At 36.9% G+C, this 22,857-nt stretch overlaps 1 protein-coding gene across 6 annotated transcripts in view; it reads right to left on the bottom strand.

Annotated features, from left to right (window-relative positions):
* Positions 1 to 22,857, bottom strand: part of CAMSAP2 (calmodulin regulated spectrin associated protein family member 2) — an 85,760-nt gene that overhangs the window by 30,497 nt on the left and 32,406 nt on the right. For 4 of the 6 annotated variants that reach the window (XR_010722436.1, XM_066192301.1, XM_066192298.1 and 1 more), the window contains exons 3-7: positions 14,839 to 15,000; positions 14,081 to 14,164; positions 8,139 to 8,171; positions 3,916 to 4,057; positions 657 to 796 (exon numbers count right to left, since the gene is read on the bottom strand). Coding sequence is in view for 5 of the 6 variants with exons in the window: in XM_066192301.1 (XP_066048398.1) it covers positions 657 to 796; positions 3,916 to 4,057; positions 8,139 to 8,171; positions 14,081 to 14,164; positions 14,839 to 15,000 (561 nt within the window). In the remaining variant the exon portion in view is untranslated. The remainder of the gene's footprint in view (positions 1 to 656; positions 797 to 3,915; positions 4,058 to 8,138; positions 8,172 to 14,080; positions 14,165 to 14,838; positions 15,001 to 22,857) is intronic. The other 2 variants (XM_066192300.1, XM_066192302.1) reach the window with 1 other exon arrangement.

Here is a 22,857-nt window from a genome sequence, read left to right as displayed (position 1 = left end):
AGAGAATTACAGAATAATGCTTTATTTTCCTCTTTCTAAAAGAGCAAAATCTTAGATTGATTGAAAACACTTAACTGCTTATTCAAACAACTGTATTTGTTAGAATTGTGTTACTGCTTGTACTTGGGGCATCAAGCCATTGGATATTCCAATGAAATGAACTCAGAAATTTACACTTTTAGAAAAGTGAAAGAGCTTTAAGATTAAAACCCTTGAAATTATTGTGCATACAGAAATGAGTAAGATCAGTGAGTAATAATTCCATAAACAAGTCCTCAATATTTCATCCCTTTGTTAAGGCCTTCATACATTTAAACTAATGCAGATCACTATTCAATTTCAACAGGAATACTGCAGATTACAGACTTTAACAATTAATTAATAAGAAAGAAGATAAAATGGGAAATAGTTTTGCACAAAATCAAAGTTTTCACAAATCCATTTACAAGTGCTTTTTTAAAAATACTTTGAAATTACTAGGAAACCATAATGGACAAAAGGAAGTGGCTTTTCATTCTGCTGAAATTTGTGTCTTGCATGCTATGTCACAAGAGAAGCCACAGAGCAGCAGACCAAAAAAAAAAGACTAAACATATCATCGACAAAATAGTTCTGTGGATTTTGCTTGCATTTTTATTTCTTTGTTGTATTTTTACCTTTATTGAAGAAGCTGCATAGAGCATATCCTCAAGACTGAAATGGCAACACTGGTTGAGGTATTCCTGACAAAATTCTTGAATCAACTGTAGATTATACAGGCTGTCAGCCAAAGACATTGTATCTTTCAAACAAATATCTAAAAAGGAAGAAGCAAAGATTAGATACAACTACAGATTTGCAAAAAAGTGCTTTATGGCTTTTACAGATACAGGAGCATTTACTGGATAATTTCAGAAAATTTCTGCGCCACCCCTCCCCACCAGAGACTTTTATTTTTCAATTCAGCAATGAAAGCAATTATTAATCTACATTTTATCTATGGATTTCTAAATATTTAGATATTTTTGTAAAAAATAATTTTGTTTATCACTGTTGACAAGTTAATTTATTTCTGTTTTGCCTTTGGTGAAAATGTAAGTTATTCTCTCATCCCACCTATTTCCATGTAATGAAAAAATACATCAATTTAATCACTAATATAATTTTCTTAATATAATTAGATTCTCTACAAAGCAATGGCAGTAAGAAATATGTACACTTTTACATACATTTCTCTGTACATATTATTTCTTTGTCTTTAAACAAGGACCTAAGAGCACATTTTAGCATCAACAAGCCTGAATCTTCAGAAAAACCCAGCCTGGTCTTAGGTATTCGTGTTTGTGGATTGAGATGTTTGAGATGAGATTTTTCCAAGGAGCTGAAGGCTTTACATGAATTATCACACTCTCTTTGAAAGTGCTATTTAAAGTCAAAGAAGTGCTAGCTGTGAACAGACTTGTATAGTCATACAGCATTCTCTGACTACTATTTAAGCCCAGATAGCCTCTGTTGTCTTTTTATGACTGCTTCTTGAAAAATTAAGTAGTAATAATAAGTCCCATGAAAAAAGACAGTCCTCTTAAAAAAAAGAATGAGATATACTTCCAGAGCATGCATCAGATTTTATTCTGAAAGCAATACTGTATGACAGAACTCCACATAAGTTTTGAATTGTTAAGTATAAAAGGTTTCTTCATAAAAGGAATCTGCTTTGATGCCAGCAGGAAAAGGATTTCCATACTAAAGAAAATCAGACATAGTCCATAATTCCAACCCCACAGATGATGCTCAATAGGAAAAAATGCTTCACTAAACTGACTGAAATGCAATTAAATTTAGAAATGCAAAATGTGAAGTCATACATTTGAATCTAATAAAATTCTAATGTGATTCACTGAGTTAAGGTGATATAGAGTAGGGAGTTATCATGTATTAGCCAGTGTAAACATCTGTGCCTTTGGCATCATGCAGCTATGGAAAAAACAAACATGATGCTAAAACCTGCCAGGAAATTTATTTCCAGCAGTGACAGGGGAGCACTGCACAAGGCAGGAGTGGGATGTCAGTCTGGATTTCTCTGCACAATTACAACCATCCATGGTCAACAACGATAAACCCAAACTGGACAAGTTGCAGAGGAAGACTATTGAGGATAATAATGAGAATAGAAATCTGCTTCAGCAAGGGAGACTGAAAAGGCTTGGTTCAGTAGCCTGGGCTAAAACAAGAGGAAGAAAACATATCAAAAATGTGAACATCAGATTAGAAGCTATTCAGCCAAAGGACAGTACTGCAAGAACAACAAAGGCACATCAGACAGGCTACAGGCACACTTAGGTAAAAACCAAGAATCAAATTTAACATCATGTAAAAAACCTGAAGTATATAACGGGTAAGAGGAGTGCAGATTTTCAAGAACTTGACAGTTTTAAGATAGAACAAGATAAATTCATTAAAGGGAGTATATAATTTTGTACAATAGTCAATTTCTTGACTCAATGGGAGTCCTTTCTAGTTCTGTATTCCTTCAAGGAAACCTAGATTTGAAAGTGAAATGAAGCTGTAATGAGAAGAATCGATCTATTTCAGACTACGGAGAACCCTAGAATACTTTTTTCTTTTTTTGTTAATGCATTTTTAAGCATTCTTGCATATGCATTTTTATTACTTGCCTTCTTCAGTTTCAATACAGAACCAAATCTCAGTAAAGTTCAAGAGGCATCAAAAATTATATTACCTAAGTACAGGGAAGATGAGCAAAATCCTTATTAAAGTGTTTCCAGTTGCTTTGGAGTACCTTTTGAATTTACTTCTGAGACAATGACATGCACATTTGTATCTTTAGGGAAGATGATGTCAGGACACCTAACAAGAATATTAAAACTGAAGTTCCAAAGATGCCATGTGCCCTGCCCTGTTTAAAGCCAGCTGCTGGAGGAAGGTGCTGGTCACCCAAGACCTTTCAGACTGTCTGTGCTCTCAGCCATGCTGGAACAGGGCAGAGGGACCAGGTGTTACCCCAGTCAACACCACCCAAGTTTTAACTCTCCCCTAATCACATACAATAGTATGCATTTGGCTGTGATGTTTATGTAAATTGGAAGTTCTATTTATCAAAATTCTCAAGCTGCAGAAGAAAGGTGAATGAATGCATCTTTGTGCCTTTCATCTTCAATGCCTACTGTGCTGGAAGCTCCCTATAAAGTGGTTGTGTATATGAATTACAGATTTCAGAACTTAGCAAGCTCTAAACCCTTCTTCATATTCCTGGATTTCTCAGGATGTTTCTGTCTAAGTGTTCCCACGACATCAAAGGTATCATGGAAAGAACACAGGCAGAAAATGATGGGTGTTAGCTGCCAAGACATTTTACAGCTCTTAGCTGCCAAGAGGAAGGTATAACTTTACCAGGCTGCTGAGCAGAAGAATGAGCTGAAGCTGCTCATCATCACAGACAATTGCTATTATAGAACAGCACGACACCAATACATCCTACACTCTACATTTTTGGTTACTCTATAAATGATCCAGGTAGGTCTCAGGTGAACTGAAAGCCCAGCATACAGAGAAGGTATTTGCCATGCAGTGCAGCTATGCAGAGCCCAACTCTGAACTCTTCTAAGTTTTCTATCTAGAACTGCTCAGATTCACAAAAAGCACTTACGCAGCTTCAGGAATAAGAGTTTTGCAGGTAGTTTCAAGTATGCTTATTTTAGTGTGACAACATAAAAGCAAGCACACCAGGGAAGGACATCTGGGCTCCTTTTATTTAAATGTAAAAGGAAATAGGCACAAAGTTTATATCAAACCCACCACATTCACATTATGCCTGCTGTATACTGCATTTAAGCACCCTCCTTCCCACAGTTCTCAAACACAGACATTCAAACTTTTATGGCCATGTTTACAAGCTGGGAGACATGCCAGACATACCCTCCAGTTTAATGATATCTGGACAGTAGAAGTGGATCAGGGCTGCTAGAGCACAACCATCTGTACCATCCTTCAGCAGATTCTCCACCAATGGAATGCAGGGCAGCTGTTTAAGCAACGTTTGCTCCTTCCGGTAACGAGCCTACAATGTGAAATGGAGAAATTTAGAGAAACAAAGGCTCTGAAACATATGAAGAAACATATTCATACCATAGGTTTTACACTGTTAGTGAAATGTAGTGTTCAAGAAATAGCTGAATATTCTCAGTATTCTATTTCCTAAAACTATTCATGTTATGCTACATTTTGAACAGGATAAATAATATCTAAGACGAAAGCAACAATGCTAATACTGAGCTTAGCCCTCAAAATTACCAAGTTTTGATGATCTCTCTATAGCACACTAAGCTAAATAACATTCTATTCCTTAATTAAAATTCAACAGTCATTATTATACAATCAAAAATGATCTGTGTGCAAACACAGTGGGACAAGTCCTTAGCTAGTGCAACTTCAGTTTACTGGCAAGTCACGGGACTCTGAAGTTAACACACCTAAGTATCTTGCCCAAAATCTCATTCATATAACTGACTTAATGACAAATACAGAAACAAGGAAATCTGCATTTGATCAACTCCACTACTATGTGTCACTATAAGAAGTCATAAACATAGGAAACATTAATGGTCAACTCTTATGACCATACAGTGACCCATTAATATATGGAAATATTGCAAAAATTAAGTCAGCATATAAAGAGATCATTAGGTTAGAATATCAATATAGCATTTATCTGCAGTGAATAGATTTTCAATGGGTTTCTTTCTTTCTTTTTTTTTTTGGTGATAGGAGAGGAGGGTTTACTGAAAAAATGGACTTAACATAATTCCTATTTTTTTTCCACTTCTTCCTAGGAAAACAAACGGAGGTAGAAGAAAGTGGTATGGATTTTAATTTGTTCATATTATTTACTAAGACATTTTAAAAACACTAGTGAAGGGTTACTGCTGTACTCATACCACAGAACTGTTACGAATAGTAGAGTGTTTCTGAGTTCATTTTAAGCTATTTAAATGCATCTACACACACTGAACTGCAAGTCTCCCTGTAGGGACTCTCAGAAGTCTTTGTGAAAATCACTCTTCTCAGCAAGGTTAAAACTGACTGTTCCAACCTCCTACCCACCTTTTGACTGCGCTGGAGCAGTTGCTGATGGGACTATACCAAAACCATTGGTGCAGCTACAGCAACTCTCTCCTCCTTTGTTTCTGCAGTGAATGAGTGCATGAGCAGGGATGGAGGTTTTATGGGTGGGGTAGGAATTGTTTAAGCCATCTGTGCATGTAAAAAGGTCTGTGGAACCACAGACTAACCCTGAGGGCTGCACTTACTGTCACTGGATTTCTGTCAAGGATCATGTGGGATCATTTTAGTGAATGTCAGTGTCCTCCTAACTGGCCTAAGTAAAAGCCTAGTCTGGCAACAGCAGCCACATCAGTTCTAGAAAAATAAAGGACTTGCGCTTGGCCCAGAGAACTTATATCTCAACCAATGAATAATTTAAAAACCCCCTGAGACTTAGTTGTTACTTCATGCTTTTATTGTAGTCGTATTTGTGTGTCGAATACCCTTTGTAAAAATGAAAATCCCATTCTTGTGTGCTAGAGGAAACATTAACACCAAACAAAAATCATGTTCCTGTTATGCATTATTAATATTCTTTTCTCCATGTTCTTAATACTCCCTAGTATCTCTAATGAAATAGGCCAATTTTAATTGCAGTGAAAGTTTATTCTTTCTCACTCTATGGGCAATCCAGTGACCCACTATGATGAAAATGCTCTAATTTTTGTATTCCATGTTATTATGCCCACGTATGTCCTCCTGAACATGACTGAAACTAAGTCTATGAAATACCACAATTTAATTATGATTAAGCATCAATAATAGTAACTGATACAGGATACAGATGGACTGAACATCATGATCCAACAATCTCTGTTTAATTTATATATTCTTTTGAATAGTCTCTTTTAATGGAGTATTCAAAAATATTTGAAATTGACAATATAGTGGTGTTGCACAGTAAATCCTGTGAAAAAGTACACTTCACTTTGATGATGGCCTTATGAACAGTGCCCACCCATGCTAGAAACTGCGTCACATCTTTGAAGTGGACACAGAGGATTTTAATCATTGTAGAGAATGCCAGGCACATTACCTCAGGAAAGATAAACTCATTTAACCTGATCTGCTAGGTTCATTGGTGCATAGCAGGCATCATGTTTCAATTTGGTTGGAAAGATAAAAGAACTTATACTGAAAAAATGAAAGACACTGGTAATTGCCCTGCATTTTAAACAAACTTTCATTTGAAGAAACTCTTCTCATCAGCTGCAGTGTTTGCTACTAAATACATATGCAATAATGCAAAAAGAACTTCTACATTGTAAAGCCCTAGGGCTAATTGAAACATAAATGCTAATACGGGCATCTTGTTTCTGAGATACTAAACCATCCTGATTTAGCATCTTTGAGCTTATTCCACTTAACCTAGTCTAGGGTATAGTTGAGACACTTGCCTAGAAACGAGGTCAGCTAAAGATGAACCAACAGCACCAGCTACCCTGTCATAAGTGCTTGTGTGTATTCGGAGTTAATCAGTAACAAGGAATGCTCTTACCATTTACCATAAAGTAAATAACATGTTATAAGTGTACTTATCAGAGTTTTAGCTGCCTCTATGCTCAGGAATATCTGACACTATGAAATGTGCTCTGTTCTAAAGGGAAGAAACAGAAGGCTGGCTGAAGTGAGAGAGCAGCCTGAGTATTATCAGTAGCACTTGGAGTTTAACTGCATCCCTACTGAGCTAACAACACAAAGTAACATAAATACCACTAATTCAAGCTGTTTACAGATAGCTGGCAGGCAAACTGGGTTAGCTTCTCAACAGATTGAGGATTTTAGAGTTGAATATCATTTTTATGCAAAGGAAGAGACTCACTAGTAAACCAACACCCTAGACAAAAACAGAAGACAGACATTCTAAAACTGTTTTCAAGTAGCGTTACTTTGACAAAATAAGACAAAAAGATTTGTGATATCATGGTGCATCTTATATTTTTTTCTGCATTATTCCCTCCAATTAGTTACAGTACCTTAATTCCAAAACAAAATTAAAGGGCTGTACTGTGAAGAGTACCTGTGTGTGTCACAAGTGTAATAGGTACCTTTATAGGGCAATTGTCCACAGAGACTGTCAGGAGCCTGAACACTGCTCAGGCTGCTGGAGACAGGACTTTTAAACTGCTTTTCCAGACAGAGTAATTTTTCTTGTTGCCTACATGCAACTGCCTTATTATTTTCAATTTCTTTTGCAATGTAAGAACAGTGTTTCCTTACCTACAGCAAGAAATACCTGAGGGACGGCCAGATCAATTATTTGGTAATCTTTAGAGCAATGATAGATGGGAATTAGTTCTTTGGAATTCAGATAAAGAAGTATGCAATACTGCATATACCTGAACAGCTGCTCCCAGCCAAACCTTGCCAAATAAATAATCTGATGCACATCAAGTGTGAATTCCCACATGATAAAGTAATGATAACCCCAAGGTGACACAGCACAGAGAGAACAAACTTTATATTACTGCAGACATGAAAAGTTATTTTTAAATTACTTTTAGTGAAATTATAGTCTCACTAAAAGTAGGCTGCTTTGGGTAATTTTGTGTGGTGAAATTAACAGCAGTTTAAATCAGCTGAAAATGGGGAATTCTAGATGAATAGTGTAATGATTGCATATGCTTAGAATAAATAAGATTTCAGATTGCATGTAGCATCAACAATCAACAACTACTTGAGCAAGTCTCTTTTTAAAAGGGAACTGGTATCAAATAGCTTGTGTTTCTTGAAAGTTTATGAAAAAGTAGTTTATAAATGTTCATTTGACATGAGTTAATAACAAGGAGCACTGCCCTGTACAAACCCACTGACTGCTTGAAAAGTAATTCCTCATCCAGCATCACATTTCACATTTCTTTTACACAGATTTACCTTGCAAAACAGGCTTCTGCAAGTATGCACTCCTTTGCAGGGCAATCTCTTGTAAAATTATCTCATACAGATAAATGAAATGAATGATTAGACCAGCATGACATGGACAAAGCCATTCCCAAAATAAGCAACTTGATCAAAGTGAAGCAGTTGGGCAAACTTACAGGAACCAGTTTCCAAAACCATTTGGTAGGAGACTTCAGAGGAAGCAGTAGGAAAAAAGGATAAAAGCAAAAAGCAAAGGAAAAAAAAAAAAAAAGGAACATTTTATCAGATTTCATAAATTACTTTTATAAAGCAATTTTCTTTAACATTCTCAGTTTTGTATAACAGTGAGTTGTAATTTAATGGCAAGCATAAGTGCACTGTAACCTCTGCGTATTGAGCTAATTAGCAGCAATAACACTGGAGAAATACGTCTGTACTCTTTGTAGATCAACATGATAATTTTCCCACATGAACAGCTAAGATTGTCAGATCAATGCAGTTTCATGAAATGCTTTCACACATCTAATTGTACTCTACATATGCAATCCGACTGAAGAATTCATTTGAGACTTGAAGTCATAATATCACAAGTATCAAAATGAACTCCAGCAGCACACAGGGGGAAGCAGGGAAGCTAAAGCAATGAAAAAAGGGATAAACACACTGTAGTACAGTACACCCAACTGCAGTGAAGCTTGTGTTAGTTACTTCAAGCCAAACAGTAACATTCAACAATATTTTTAAACGATCATATGACAGTTTTCAGGACAACAAGAGGTACAGGCAGTTATATTTTTACAATGACAAATCACATTAGCATCAGCTGCATGATGTGCAATGACCTGAAATGTAGATGGAGTTTTGACTACTGGCAGAGGAATTATCAGAACTAATACATAAACCTCTAAACTCATACACAATCAAAAAAATACTAATCTGAAGCACACTGATTTTTTCTGCAACTCTGTGCACTAGTCTGGCATAATACTTTTAGTATTAAGAATAAAAATATTATGTACCAGTACTATAAATACACACAGAAAACGTCACCACTCTATTGATTTCATTGTAGAAAAATAAAATCAAACCCATTACCGAAGTGCAGGAAAGAATTTATTTTACTTTTAATGAAGAGAAATATTTTCTGAAAATGGTAAAAATGCAGTTTAAAACTAGCATGGAACAAACTGCTATGGAACCTTAGTATTTTATGATGTTAAAATATTTGGCTTCTGTAAAACCTTGAAAACAACTGCAGTAATGACACAGAGCTTTTATGGAAAAAAGCTATTGTGCACTAATGGGTGTGCAGCAGAAACACAGCTGTTCTCAACATCCTTCTCCTCCATAGCACTGGATGGTAGCAGGGAAGAATCCCAAAGGCACTTAGAAGAAATCAAATACAAGACACATGTCAGTGTGCGGCTCTGGACATTTCTGTCACTAAAGCACTTTACATAGGATTCAGTTTCTCTTCACCTCACAAAAAATAGTCTGTGGAAAACCACGTACATTTGAAAACAAATTACCTTAATTTTTAACTGCAATCAGGAATTCTAAACTGTATCATAAAGCAAGGTTTTGCCTAAATTGGCTGAGTTCAGACCTAGGCTGCCTATTCTTCTACTTAACACTGACAGGAACATTGTTCTTGCATTTATCAAAGTGCAGTTTATTTCAGACCTGGACTCAAAAAGTCCATCAATGTCTATTTAATGCTAGGCTGAAGAAGTACTCTTTGGAAAAAAGCACAAATTCATTTCAATTCCAAAGACCAGTTCTCCCCTAACAGTAACAACTCAAAACTTGTAATCCAATAATATATTTTTATTTATCCACTTGGTTGAAACTGTGATTGAGATGACTATGAATATGCTTCAAAGGGGTGAAAGACTTTTGAAATTTAAATTCAAACATACCATAAGATTCCAGACGATTTATAAGTATACATTTTCTAAGGCCACATAAAGGAAAAGAGATTAAAGAAAAGCTGAAGTCTCTTGGACAACTTGGGAATTCAGTGGCTGTTGAACTGTCACTTTAGATCAGCAAGAATAAACTTTTTGGCCCTGGAACTTCACAAGAATCAGTCAAGCCTATGGTTTTACACATTGGGTTTTTTTTAATCCCCCCTAACAAAAGGTTTTAAACATGGCTATGATAAATTTATTTCCATATAAACTCATTTTATGGTGCCAAAACACGATAGTCATGCCTTTCATTAACTGCTTGTTTTTGCTATCTTCCTTGCACCATCATTTGTGTTCATGCAGCTGTGCACTGATTGGATCAAGAAGCTAATTCTGCTACAAACTTTTCTTCTTGACAGGTTAGCTGTTGGTAGCAGTGTGGATTTATGACACATTAAATTCTAGTGGAAAGTGGAACTACAGTGTTAGTATTTTACCTTCACACAAGAGGTTGCACTGTTTAAACTGATCTTACAAAAAGTTTGACGAATTCAGGTACTTAAGTTATGCTTGTTTCTCTCACAGGATTTGCATTTGACTTAAATCTGTTATGACTGATTCAGTCTAAACCACAGAAGCAGACAGAAGAAGAACATGTTTTTGGGAAAGCTCCAACTACACTGGAAATCAGCAATTTAACCAGTGCAACTGTACATTCACTACATATTATTCAGTGGAAGCCTGAAAAAACAAAGCTATTTACTACAAAACTTGAAATCCTAATTCTGAAAAGAGATGCAGAGACTCTACCAGAAAAAGATGAGGTTACCACAAATCACCAGCTGATCAAGGTCCACAGAGAACTACCTGGAACTAAAAATCATACACACTCCTTCCTCTCTTATCTTCTACAGAGAGCTAGTAGCAGGAGACAGGGAAAGAAAACAAAAGCAACCTCATAATCTGTTAATACTGATTTTATCTACCCAGACAAAAAAAACCCCAGGTATCTCTTATAATTTGTAGTATCTAATAATCTATATTTGATGGTTAAACCTTTTGTAAATGTAGAAATCTACTAGCCATTGCAAAAAGATTCACCAGTTTATAACAACACAGTAACACAGTTTGACAGGCTTGGGGGCTACTTTGAAATTATTTTCCCACAACTGATTAATTTACAGATGCAGAACTGTAGGAAATTAGGAAATTATTTTAAAACTTACATGTTAACTTTATTTCACCTTTTAGGTACCTAATTTTCCTGCTTCTTGGCCAGAAATTAAACCTAAAGAAGAGCTTTCCCTATTGACTAAAATTATCTATTCTACCCATGTTTGCTTGGCCATCTCTAATCAGCAGTAGGGGCATTCAGAATTTAAATTTAGTTCAGGTTCAGGTTCAGGACCTGACTAGACCTTAGAAACTCTGAAACTTAAATAAACAAAGGTTTTGTCTAGAAAAGGGAGATAGCAAAGCTGCTTAAATTTTCATATGGGGTTCACCATTTGAATTGCTAAATGCCTTGGTAATATGGAGAACATAAATTAAAAAGCCCCATGCTGAAAATGATGGTGGAAGACTGAAAAGCTGAACAATGGATAATTCCAGTTCCCCTTCATGCTAAGTTTTAATAAACAAATAGAAGCAGCAGTTATGAATTTAAAAACATCAAAGAAAGAAAATAAAAACAATTCAGATACTGATAATTAAGCTACAACTGTAATATGAGCATGGAAAATGCTAAATAGATGTATATATACAAGCATAGTTTAATTTTTCCAAAAAATGGAAAATCATGTAGTAGGGCTTTAGATAATACAAAGGCAGAATTTCATTCCCCCTGGCTCACCTTTTTTAAACCTAAGAATATCTATTTGTTACTAATAACTAAAGTCAAGCACGACATGAAATTAAAAATTCTAGATGTTTTTCAACAAGGCCCAAACCTGGTACAGGAATTCAGCTACAGTTCTTTCACAGCTTTACTGAGTGCAGAGATAATGCCAAAACCATCAGTGATTCTGTGCTTTTAAAGGAGGAGTACATGGGCTGATGCAATATGGAGACAGAAAACCAGTGTAAAACACCTGGGCATCCGGGAATGAACACTAAGAGATGCTTGCCAGGAGCCACATGATAATTTAATAGAAAATCCAGTTAGAAATGCTGGCCAACTTGATTTGATGTGATGGACTCATCCAATGCATCTGCATTCGTTTTCCTTGTAAGGTCAGCATTCAGTATAATCCTTAGTTAGGAGATACAGGGTTTAGTTGAGTTGTTTCATGTGTTTCTAAACCTCAGATGTTTGCATGCATGCAATGACCATTACCTTTAGGAAGAGTAAGTGGAAACTTGGGAAATACTGTGAGACATATGACTAAAAGAAAAGCTGAGACATCAGAGCAGTGAATTAACCATCAGTTGAACAGTTTCTCAAAGAAAACCTGGAATTAAATAATCCTCATGCACAGAATACCTTACTTGACAATGTAATTTATGCAGCTGAATCCCTAGTGAGGCAAAAAACAACATGAACCTGGGATAAAAGTATCAAAAAATCACTGTACAGAAGAGATGGCCTTAAATATACATTTTTTCCATGACATGGCAACTGTTGCATGATTTTGCTGTTCTGCCAATGTATTTGTACCTTGGCCAACAAAACGGGGCTCTTGTGTTCCGTTACAGCTTCACAATTTGTCTAAAACACCACAATACCATTTTTAGGTAAATGTGTTATTCCCCTGAGTCCATTTATGGGATCAGTTACAGGCTGTATAAACCTTTCAACAATTGATTTTGAAATGTTGACAGTGAAGATAAATTACAGACTAAAAACTTTATCCTTTTACTCCTAATATAAACTGCAAATTCTAAGTGAAAATAAATATTACTGAATTTTTACAAATACAGATAATTTTATGGAATTGCTCTGATAATAGTTTTCACTTGGATAGATATTTGTTTATCATACTAAGACACTCATGCACTTTTGATTTTCAAAATTGTTCTCATCTTTCCAAGTGATCTAAAACCACATAAAACTTCCTACTATTATTTTCAGGGTAAAGAAAAACCACTAGAGGACAGAGGAACACAGGTTATCTCCCCAGCCTCTGTTTACTTTGTTTTATCTAAATTTGAGAAATGAACTTGCTACAGACATCTTATTCTCCAGATTTCTATGCTACTATCACTACTGAACAGAGTTTAAATTTTCCATGGCAGGGTACATGCACCAGGGTCACACTATTATTGTAAGAACCACAATTTTCTTTTGCTGAATCACATGAGCCTTCAATGGCATTCCTTCTATTTAAAAAAAACCCTACAAATGCAAAGATATTCACCATACTCATGTTTTTTTGAAGTTGAGCATCTAATCCAGGCTGGGAACCTGCCAGTCCCTCAGAGTGGCCTGGAAAAGGAGGCAGCAGCTTCTGTGAGAACAGGCCGGGCTGGGAAGGAGGATCACAGCCCCACAGAAGCTTGGAAATCTGGGCTGCATTCACGTGCAGGGATAATACCTAAAGGTGTTCAGACTGACTACCAATTCTTCAATAATAGTTATATCACAATAGGGTACAGGAACTTTCTGAAGCAAGGAATTTTTCATACTCTGGAACTGTCTGCTATCCCTATGTATTTTGATGAGCATATAACACTAAATTAACTGAGCTCTGCAAACAAAAGAAAAAAAATCCTGTTAGGAAAGGGAATCACACATAATCTGTTTTTATTGTATAGATAATAAAACCTGTAATCAGCCAGTATTCTGGATCACAGCCAGAGCAATCCTTCCCATGATAACCCATGCAGAGCTCTTCTGAGATTCATGCAACGTACAAGCAAAAAAAACTATTAAAAACTATGAAAAAGATTCTGGTCTTTTTTCATATCAGATCTGTCTGGGGCTTTAATTCACTCAAAAGTATTCATTATTCTTAAATTCCTTAGCAACTAATGTAACAGATGTTTCCCTGCTATCAAAGATTTATTTGTCAGAAAGGACAACTAGCCATAAAAAGTGCAACTCCCTTAGTTTTATTTCCAAATGTGTATTTTCATGAAAGTGATAAAACTAATAACAAAATGAATACTACAAGTTTGCTTTCTTTATCAAGCAGTTAAAAGCTCAGTGTCTGCAATGTCTGTTTACAGATAAATGCTTATTCTTCAAATATTTTAACTCTTCCACCTACCTTTTGACCTCCTGCAGATTCTGCACCGTGATGCTCTTTTAATTTTTGTTCCTGTTCCATGATGTCTTTCAAATGTTCATTTACCTAGAGACAAAATAGTTTGTTCAGTTGTATGTTCTAAGAAACAAGTCACAGAAATTAGAAGTTCTTCAAAAGGTCTATAAATCATGAACACAGAACTGAAGAGATAAACCGAACATTTCAGACTATAGCCCTGAAGCAAAAGCAGCAAATGTCACTCTCAGATGCAGTCTAAGGTCACTGCTTGTTAGCTTTACATCGTACAAACTAACCTGTCCCTTATTATGCTCAGTCACATTTGATTAACAGGGTATTCTTGTCACTTGATTTGATTATGCAGTGAAGGTAGATCACTTCAAGCAAGATTTGTTCAAACAAACAGAATACCTTTGGGTTTAAATCTTGACAAAATACACAATGAGATGACAACTTATAAAGAACCAAGGAGACCCTTGAGCGGACACTGTGGCATCTCAACATGACAGTGACACCTAAGATGTCATGTGTAGTATATATTACAGTATTATTTTAGACTTCCCATTTATTTGGTTCACACATGTTCAATTTACTCCTGCACTTTTCTTTTTTATATTCCATAAATAGCAGATGAAGGAACAGTGTGTATCAGAACAGTTCTGATATATCTACATCCATAAATACACATCCTAGCCTCTCATCTCTAATCAAATCACACAGAAAACAAAGAAAACCCCAGCTTCCTTTTCCAGCACTCATACCTTGTTTATCCAGTACATGACAGCATCCTCAATGTCATAGGGTACCTCTGTAGCCTGGAAGAAGGTTGAGTACTGCTGAGTGCATGAGATGACTTTCTCAACGCTGACCATCTCCACAGTGTAGGCCATCATGAGGGTGTCGATCATGGCCAAGTGAGCACTCTGCAGTGAGAAGCACCAACACCCGGTCAGTTTGCAAATCAACAGATCTTTCTTATGTATTGCTTCTGAACACAGCCACGTGCATGGAAAGACCAAAACTGTAAATGCTACAAGCTTTCTGTCTGGTTGTCAGTTTTAAATTAAAAACAAATGAAAACAAACATAACAGACTTGAGAACGCAGATGAAATTGCAAATTAAAATAACTTCTGTAAAAGAATTAACACCAAATTTAAAGAAATGAAAGTGAACAGAATAAGCAAGTTTAACGATTCAAACATCACAACACTTTTAACAGGGCTAAAGAGATCTTTTAAATTTGTCACCATAGCAAAACCAACCCCCCGATCAATGTTATTTGTACTGGAAATAAAAGCTGAAACTGCCTGCTAAACAATGTCATCATGAAAATGCTGCATTAATATGTGAAAGTTCATCTGTATTTAAAGTCCTAATCCAGGAAGAAGATATTATACTAATCTTTAGTAAAAACCCAACAAAATGATAGAAAAACATTTGTTTTCCTTCTGGTAAACTAGTTATGTTATACAGATGTAATGTAGGTGCCACAGCTATAGATCTAGGTTTAAAATTATATACCTTCTGTTAAAAGAGGAGGTACATTTCTTCTGGTGTCATATATTGAAAGATGATGGCTATTTCACTGTCTGAAATAGTTCAAAATAAACAATCTCCCCCACAACCCAACACAACAATGAAAAAAAGAAGACGGCAACCAGGATTTACAATAGATTCTTGTGACTGAGTAACAAAACGATGGTGGTGTTCAGAGGCAGTGCCTACAGCTAAACACATTAACTTCTGCTTCATGATAAGAAAAACAGAAACAGCTTTCTAAGTATTAAACAAGATTTCCCATGGATCAGAACAATTTTCAAAGACAGTATTTTTAAAACATTGCCTTTAAACACAGCTCACAATGCAAACAAAGATCCCCAACACTTGTTAACACCATCACTTCGATACTATAAAACCAAAAAATACTCATATAAACATCTCACAAGGTAGCTGTAAGAGCCATGGTAACAGCAATGAACAACATGAGTCACACAGCAATATGCTACCTAATCACCATAGGCAAGGCACTTCATGCACATCACTTATTCCAGAACTCCCAGCAGGAGAAAGATGAACAGATCCAGACTGTGTGCTGCTCTTAGTGTTTGCATCATCAATGAAAGTGATCGTGCTGACCTCAGAAGCGGGCAGCAGCACGTACTGCTTTTTTTCAAGCAGTTCGGTTGCCTTGTTTCACACAAAAAGGCAAACTACACTTAACAGACATTGACACAACTGACCTTCCCGGGACAAACTTAGTGTCCTTGGACCCTGGCCATGGCCTGAGAGCCCTGTGTGCCACCGAGGCCATCTCTGCTCCCAGCAGCAGCAGCACAGCTGGACAAGGAATCAGCAACTCCTCACTGCTGCCCCCACTGATGGACTCGGTCCAAACAAACTCCTTCCACCACTGTTACCATGCCTTAGGAGCTTATTTACAGACCTTTATGGACAAATACTGACACAAGCTCCTAGTGAATGAAGGAAAGTGCTGAATCTTGCCACTCAAAGTATTTAAGAAGGGCAAGGGTATTGCCTGTGTGCAGCCTCAGCAGGAGCCTGCACTCCAGTGTGCAGTGCAGCAACGCTCTAGAGGGATGCACAAACTGCTCCTCTGCTGGCCCAGCAGTGCAGTGCAGAGGGAGGTTCAAACCAAGTATTACACAAACTGTCAGTACAGTCCCCCAGATCTTCGGGAGGGATTGCAGAGCCTGGGACAGCCACACAAATCCAGGCAGTTCTGGTATGAGCTCCCAGCGCAGATTGCAGAACGGTGGTTGGTTTAGTACGTGTAACACACATCAAAACAGGGAAGATTTGGATCACCTCTGATGTCCAGGGTCACTGCTCTAATAATCTTTCCTTGCTACATCTTGCCTAGTCTGAATGGTACCTGGGTTAAAACCTTGTGCTATTTTTCAGACTATCTTCAGAACTTCCCCCAGAAATAAAAAAGACATTAAAACACCAGGAAAATGCTGGATTTGCTTTTTGAGAGGAGGTAGTGTACAAAAATGTATTTTCCAGTCAGACTTAAGAGTGGTCTCATAGAGAATGCTACTGCTAGGAGTCATCCAGGCTGATCCAGAACTGCTCACAGTGCCTGCTGCACAAGGGGATTCTTTCCACCCTTCACTCCCTGCCTGCAGGGAGGACACTGCCTTCCATGTGAGGTCTGACAACCAAGGAAACTCCCAGAGGTGTGGAAGCAGCATCTTCTTGCCCAGGTGTTGATCCATTAGTAGTGCCCTGGCTACTACACCTGTGCTCTGAGACCAGCCTGCAGAAAAACCACCAGTGAACACCCAGAGGGAATTTAGTAGCCTTCACCTCCCATGTCTGGAAAACACCTATGAAGTGGATTGCCAGTGGAGAGAGAAAGCCACTGAAGTGTTGCTAGAACTGCCAATATGCTCAATACATTATAAATACATTAGAAAAAGTAAATTATTTACAATTAGTTAACTGAGTCTCGTTTTCAATGCTTCTAGCAAATCATTAATGAAGTTCAAACTGCTTAAACAAACAGAGGGAAGAACAACCTTAGATAATAATTTGTACTATCAAAACTAAGTGTAATAAACTTTTACTGACACTGGCTAGATCCATGCCACAATCTTTATTTTATACAAGCAATCAAAAACAAGCATCTTCAGTATCCAAAGTGACTCCAAGTTATTTGCTTTATAATCCAGACAGGACACTCAGAAGACTTTTAAAAACCAGTAAACAATAAAAAGAATTACTATTATCCTGAGGAAAAAAACCCCAATGAATTGCCACTTATTTTAGCTAGCAAAAATAAAACTTTTGATTTTGTAAATAGTTTCTTTACTAATGAAAATTTTTAAAACTAGTAATATATATGGATTTATTCCCCTAGAAAATTGCAAGCAACTAAACAAACATATAGGATAACTTATATTTAAAATAGCTGTTTGTTTAGTTTGGTTGGTTTGCTGGGTTTTTTTAAAAGGAATTGCAAAAAGAACAAGAAAACTACTTAATTGCATATACAGCCCTACTGGTTTTCTTCCACTTATTCTGGAAAGAGCAGACAAGCTGCATTCTTTTACATCTCTTCATTTATGTGCTCAATAAGAAAGAGTAAACTAAAAACTGCACTATAAAAATAGCGTCCTACTCTTTCAAACATAGGCTTTGTCAGAATAACTGTTGAAGTTCTCTAAAAAATCCCAAGTTTTAAGAAATCCTGTGGATAGTAATAAAGTTCTGATTTTTTGTGCCTCCCTCACTGAACAGCATATTTTAGGTGCAGCTAAAAATAAATCAAGAGGGAGAGTTCACTTTTACTAGTCAGATCCGCAGGTACGAGTGAATTATATAAGGAAGCAACATTTCATATCTGAGGGAGAAACAGAAACCACTTTGAGCTGGGCAGAAACCAGGATCAGCCACTCAGATGTCTTCTATCTCCAGATGAGCCTGGACACAACGCCTGAAGGAAGTGCCCAGGGGCTGCTGATGACTGGGATGAAGACAGTACATCAAATTTTGGGATTTCCTCTGAGGTGGCACCATTCAGATACTTAGCCTAAAAAACCCAGGCAGGATTTCATGCTGCCACATGCCTCCCACATCCAGAATTGCAGCAAGGCATAAATAAAGATGTACAATTGGAAAAAAAGAAAAATAATTTTAGAGAAATAATAAAACCCCCCCAAAGAGTAACAAAATTATACAAAACCACTAGAGAAATATCTTTTTAAAAAGTCAAGATCAACACAGCAGCAACAAACAACACAGGAAATAATACACTTTTCCCATAAGTGTTATGCAGAGAGTTGGGTTAAGCCAACTCAAAGAGCCTTTTTTTTTCTTTGACCGCTCCACTGCAAAGTAATAAAGTCTTAAATAGAACACAACAATATATTAAAAAAAATACAAAATGCTGGATTCTTAGAGGTATTTTATTTTCTAAGATACAAATGTGGTTTTGTCTTTCCCAGCTACAGCCTGCACAGAACACAAGAGTTTTAACTTACTAAGCTTAACAATCTCATGTAATTCCTGGTTAGTTTCTGCCCTGTAATGTAGGTTCCACAGCTTTTCGTTCTACTTCTGAATAGTTCAGTAAGAAGCTTACTAAGCCGCAGAAGAAAAATTATTCTGAGCATGGCTGCTAATGCTTTCCTGTCTGCCTAACACTTGATTACAGAGCTTTCTTCACCTCCATTGAAGAACTAAAAACAACTTAAACAACTTCATTAAAAAGTGTACGAAGCAAAAGGTGTATGTGATACTGTACACAGAGATACTTATGGATAAATACCACAAATTACAGACAGCTCCCACACTGTTACCTGCTACTAAGGATATTTCTTATGTTCCATTAAGTGATACTCGGGTTGGGAGTTCTCTTTTGAACTCCCCCTTTAGGAAAAACATAGACAAAGCCATCTCCCACCACAGTACTTGAAGAAAGGGGAAGAAAGAAAACAGGGTATAATTGTTACCCACATGCTAAATAGAAATAAATGATTAATTCACTCTTTCCTGGATATTTTTCTTGTAATAAAAATCCCCTAAATTCACTATGCTTTGGTCTTTGTCAGATTGGCTTTTGTAAACAGAAATACATATTGCACAACAAATACGTATATTTCTAGCTAAATTCACTGAGGATTTTGTCTCAACTGGGTCAGACACTTGAGCAAAGAACACAAGAGACCAGCTCCCTGCATTTGGCTGAGAAAATTTTTCTATCTCCCTTGCATCAGTATTTAGCAAGTAACCAACTGCTTCTGCCTTCTAAAGACAGAGGTTTGGATCCAGGTACTTTTCCCACTCCAGTAAAAAAAGAAAAAAACAACAAAAAAAATCAGTAATTCCAAGGGCTTGATGAAAATCACTCTGACTATCAAGAATATAGATAGAATAATCACTGTAGGACACATAGTTTCAGGAAAAAAGGTAAAACAAGAGTTGTTCATATCCACAGTAAAAGAAAGAGTGCAATAGCAGGTGAGTATGGGCCGAAACCTACAGGAAAGGTTATGGTAAGAGCACTGTGAGGATCTCCTTCCATACCACTCTAACCCACATCTGTGCACTCATCTTCCTTGCAGCTTCTGTGAGCAACAGTTTGAGGAGGCTGCTTAGCTTAAGCCTCCAGGCCCCTCTCCCAGAGACCCTCCCCTGGATAACCCAAGTCTCAAAGGAATCTGCTAGCATAAAGAGATACTATCTAAACTTCAAGGCTCAGTTACAAATTGCAGAATTCCAGCCCAGGGAAAGTATAGGCCAATGCTTGAATACTGCAGGAGGTGAAGAAAGAATTAAGGAGCAGAGCCAATAGGTGGTAGCTCTATTACAAATTTCAAAGCTATTGCTTCATTTGACCATCATTTTTACAGCACAATGAAGACAATCTTGATGCTACGAAGGAAATAAGTTCTAAAATATTTCAGTCAACAAAATGGAGCGGCCTAAAGTAGTTCTGCTCTGCTTGGTGATTTTTGGATGCAATTCTTTTCTAGCCTCACATGGTACTTATGCTTAGCACAATCCTAAAATAAGTCCAGCTATCTAGTTAGTCTTGTCCTGCAAGGCAATGATCATGCTGAATTACCTCCTTGCTGCACTGCCATGAATAGGATGCTTACTCAGCAAGAACAGGCATTACTGAGTCACACTAAGCACCCTGAGACAGGTTCTGCAACACAGAGGGAATGGAGTTTGCTTTCAATACTTTTATAGCCTTCTCTATTTGGTTAACTTTTAAAATTTAGTCATCTATTATGTGAATATGTATATTAAGAAATCGTTGTTGGGCTGACTATACACATTTGACACAGGAAATATAATTCACTTCTATAAAAAGGATTTCTCAGGTACACATATTGGCTGTGTTAAGCATTTTGACAGAACCTATAATTTTGACGTGAAGTTTCCTCATTATGCTCATTAGGGAACTTCATCATTAGATCTACTAACTCAATCCTAACTAAATACCTAACAGAGATTCCTAGATTTTCTGGATGACATAATCAAGTGAGACTTTGACCTACTCCAGGACAGAGTGAAACAAAATACCTGCACAACAGACACTAGAATCAAGAACTAGCAAATGGTGCCCATCACACTATTTGAATTTCAACTTGTTTTATAGTTTCACATGACCTGCTTTGAACTTTTTAAATATGCTTACCAATTGCAAGTTGCCTGTTCCTATTTACTGGGAGAATCAAGTGCCGAATGATAAAAACCACAAAGGCCCTTCAGTGTCTTTATGCTAAGTATTCCAAGTTTCAAAGAAAAATACTGGAAGTTAGACAGTTTAAACTAAAGTAAGAAAGTAACACAGGGTAACTGGTAAGACAGTAATACACATCTCAACGAGTAAATAGCAAAAGCCTCAAATTTCCCAGAGGACTTTGTTTTTGCAGATAATTCAGGATTTTCCTAGAACATACTGTCAAATCCTGTCCAGATAAAACAAATCAAAACTCTCTTACAAAAACTACTTATGTGCATCGTCACCTTGCTCTTATGCTAGTTCAAACCAAGAACATGCAGTAATTGTATTAAATATCATCTGAATTTCTTACTTTCACAGCAAGCTCCACTACTCTTTGAAGAACACAGGAGTGGGAAAAAGAAAAACAAGGCTTTGTCTTATCCATATATCAAAAAAAAAGTAGTTCCTTCTTCCTGACTCATTCATACCTGCATAGGAATGACATTCAAAGCACCGGTTTAACTTCTCTGGCAGCTCAGCTAACACCTGCAGAGGCAGTTATCACCAGGAAGCATCAAAGTATATTCATCTCAGAACATCTGCTGAAGGAACCCAGCCTTAGGAGTGCTGGAGAACTACTGCTTCCTCATAGACAAGCAGGAGCAGTGGCAAGACAAACTGGATTTCTACAGAATTGGGGGTGAAGAGTTCAGGGCTGGGTGATCCAATCGAGGTACGTAAGAGGGGAAGTTCGGCAAAGAGAGAAAGGGCTAGAAATCCCAAAATAAAATAGATGTGTAGGGCTGAGGTATTAATCCATGGAGACAAGACTGGAAAAGGAAACAGGGATGTTTCCTCCAGTGCATGAAGCCTGGCACTGCGCCTTGCATGCTGCAAGCCCCGCTGACAAAGCCACGGCTCAGTCTGGGATCAGAGCAGACTACTTCTGAAACTTTACAACACACACTTGTGGTTCATCTGTTTGACAGTTAAATAATGACAGCCAGCTCTGAATGGCAGCTCTTTCAGCCCAGGTAACTGATATCACCTGCTTTCTGACTTATCTGCATTTCAGTTTTGCATTTTTTTACTGGATCAAACTAGGTAGTTATTGGCACCCTTTATCTCACAATCCTTAGAAGGTTTAAAGACTTGAATGAATGTAAAATGTCCATTTGATAAAAGGCATGCAACCAACTTAATATTACAATAATAATTTACTAAAAAATCACCTAAAGTAATGCAGAGCATAATATTTCACATAATTCTCAACATTTAACAAACCTACAGCCTTGGTTTCTGATGAATTGAATTGTAATAATGAGCATTTCTGCATATAGTACTAATGATACTTTAATTACAGTGATGAATAGTACAATATACTGGTTTGTTCAATTAATGTGTTTCAAAAACAGAACTCTCAATATCACTATGTTTGTAGAAAAGGTAAACAAAAAACACTGCTTTTCTACAAGAGAGGAGATGAAGTTATCTGAGGTGCTTTCCCTCATTTCTCAAACCAAAAGAAGATCAAAGCAGGGCCAAGTTATCAATGGAAATTTCCAACTGAATTCCACA

This window comes from Chamaea fasciata, unplaced genomic scaffold (assembly GCF_029207755.1).
Source record: "Chamaea fasciata isolate MVZ Bird 193981 ecotype frontalis unplaced genomic scaffold, bChaFas1.0.hap1 SCAF_10, whole genome shotgun sequence".
NCBI lineage: Eukaryota > Metazoa > Chordata > Aves > Passeriformes > Sylviidae > Chamaea > Chamaea fasciata.
The sequence above is the reverse complement of the archived record's forward strand: the minus strand, read 5'-3'. Positions and strand labels throughout refer to the sequence as shown.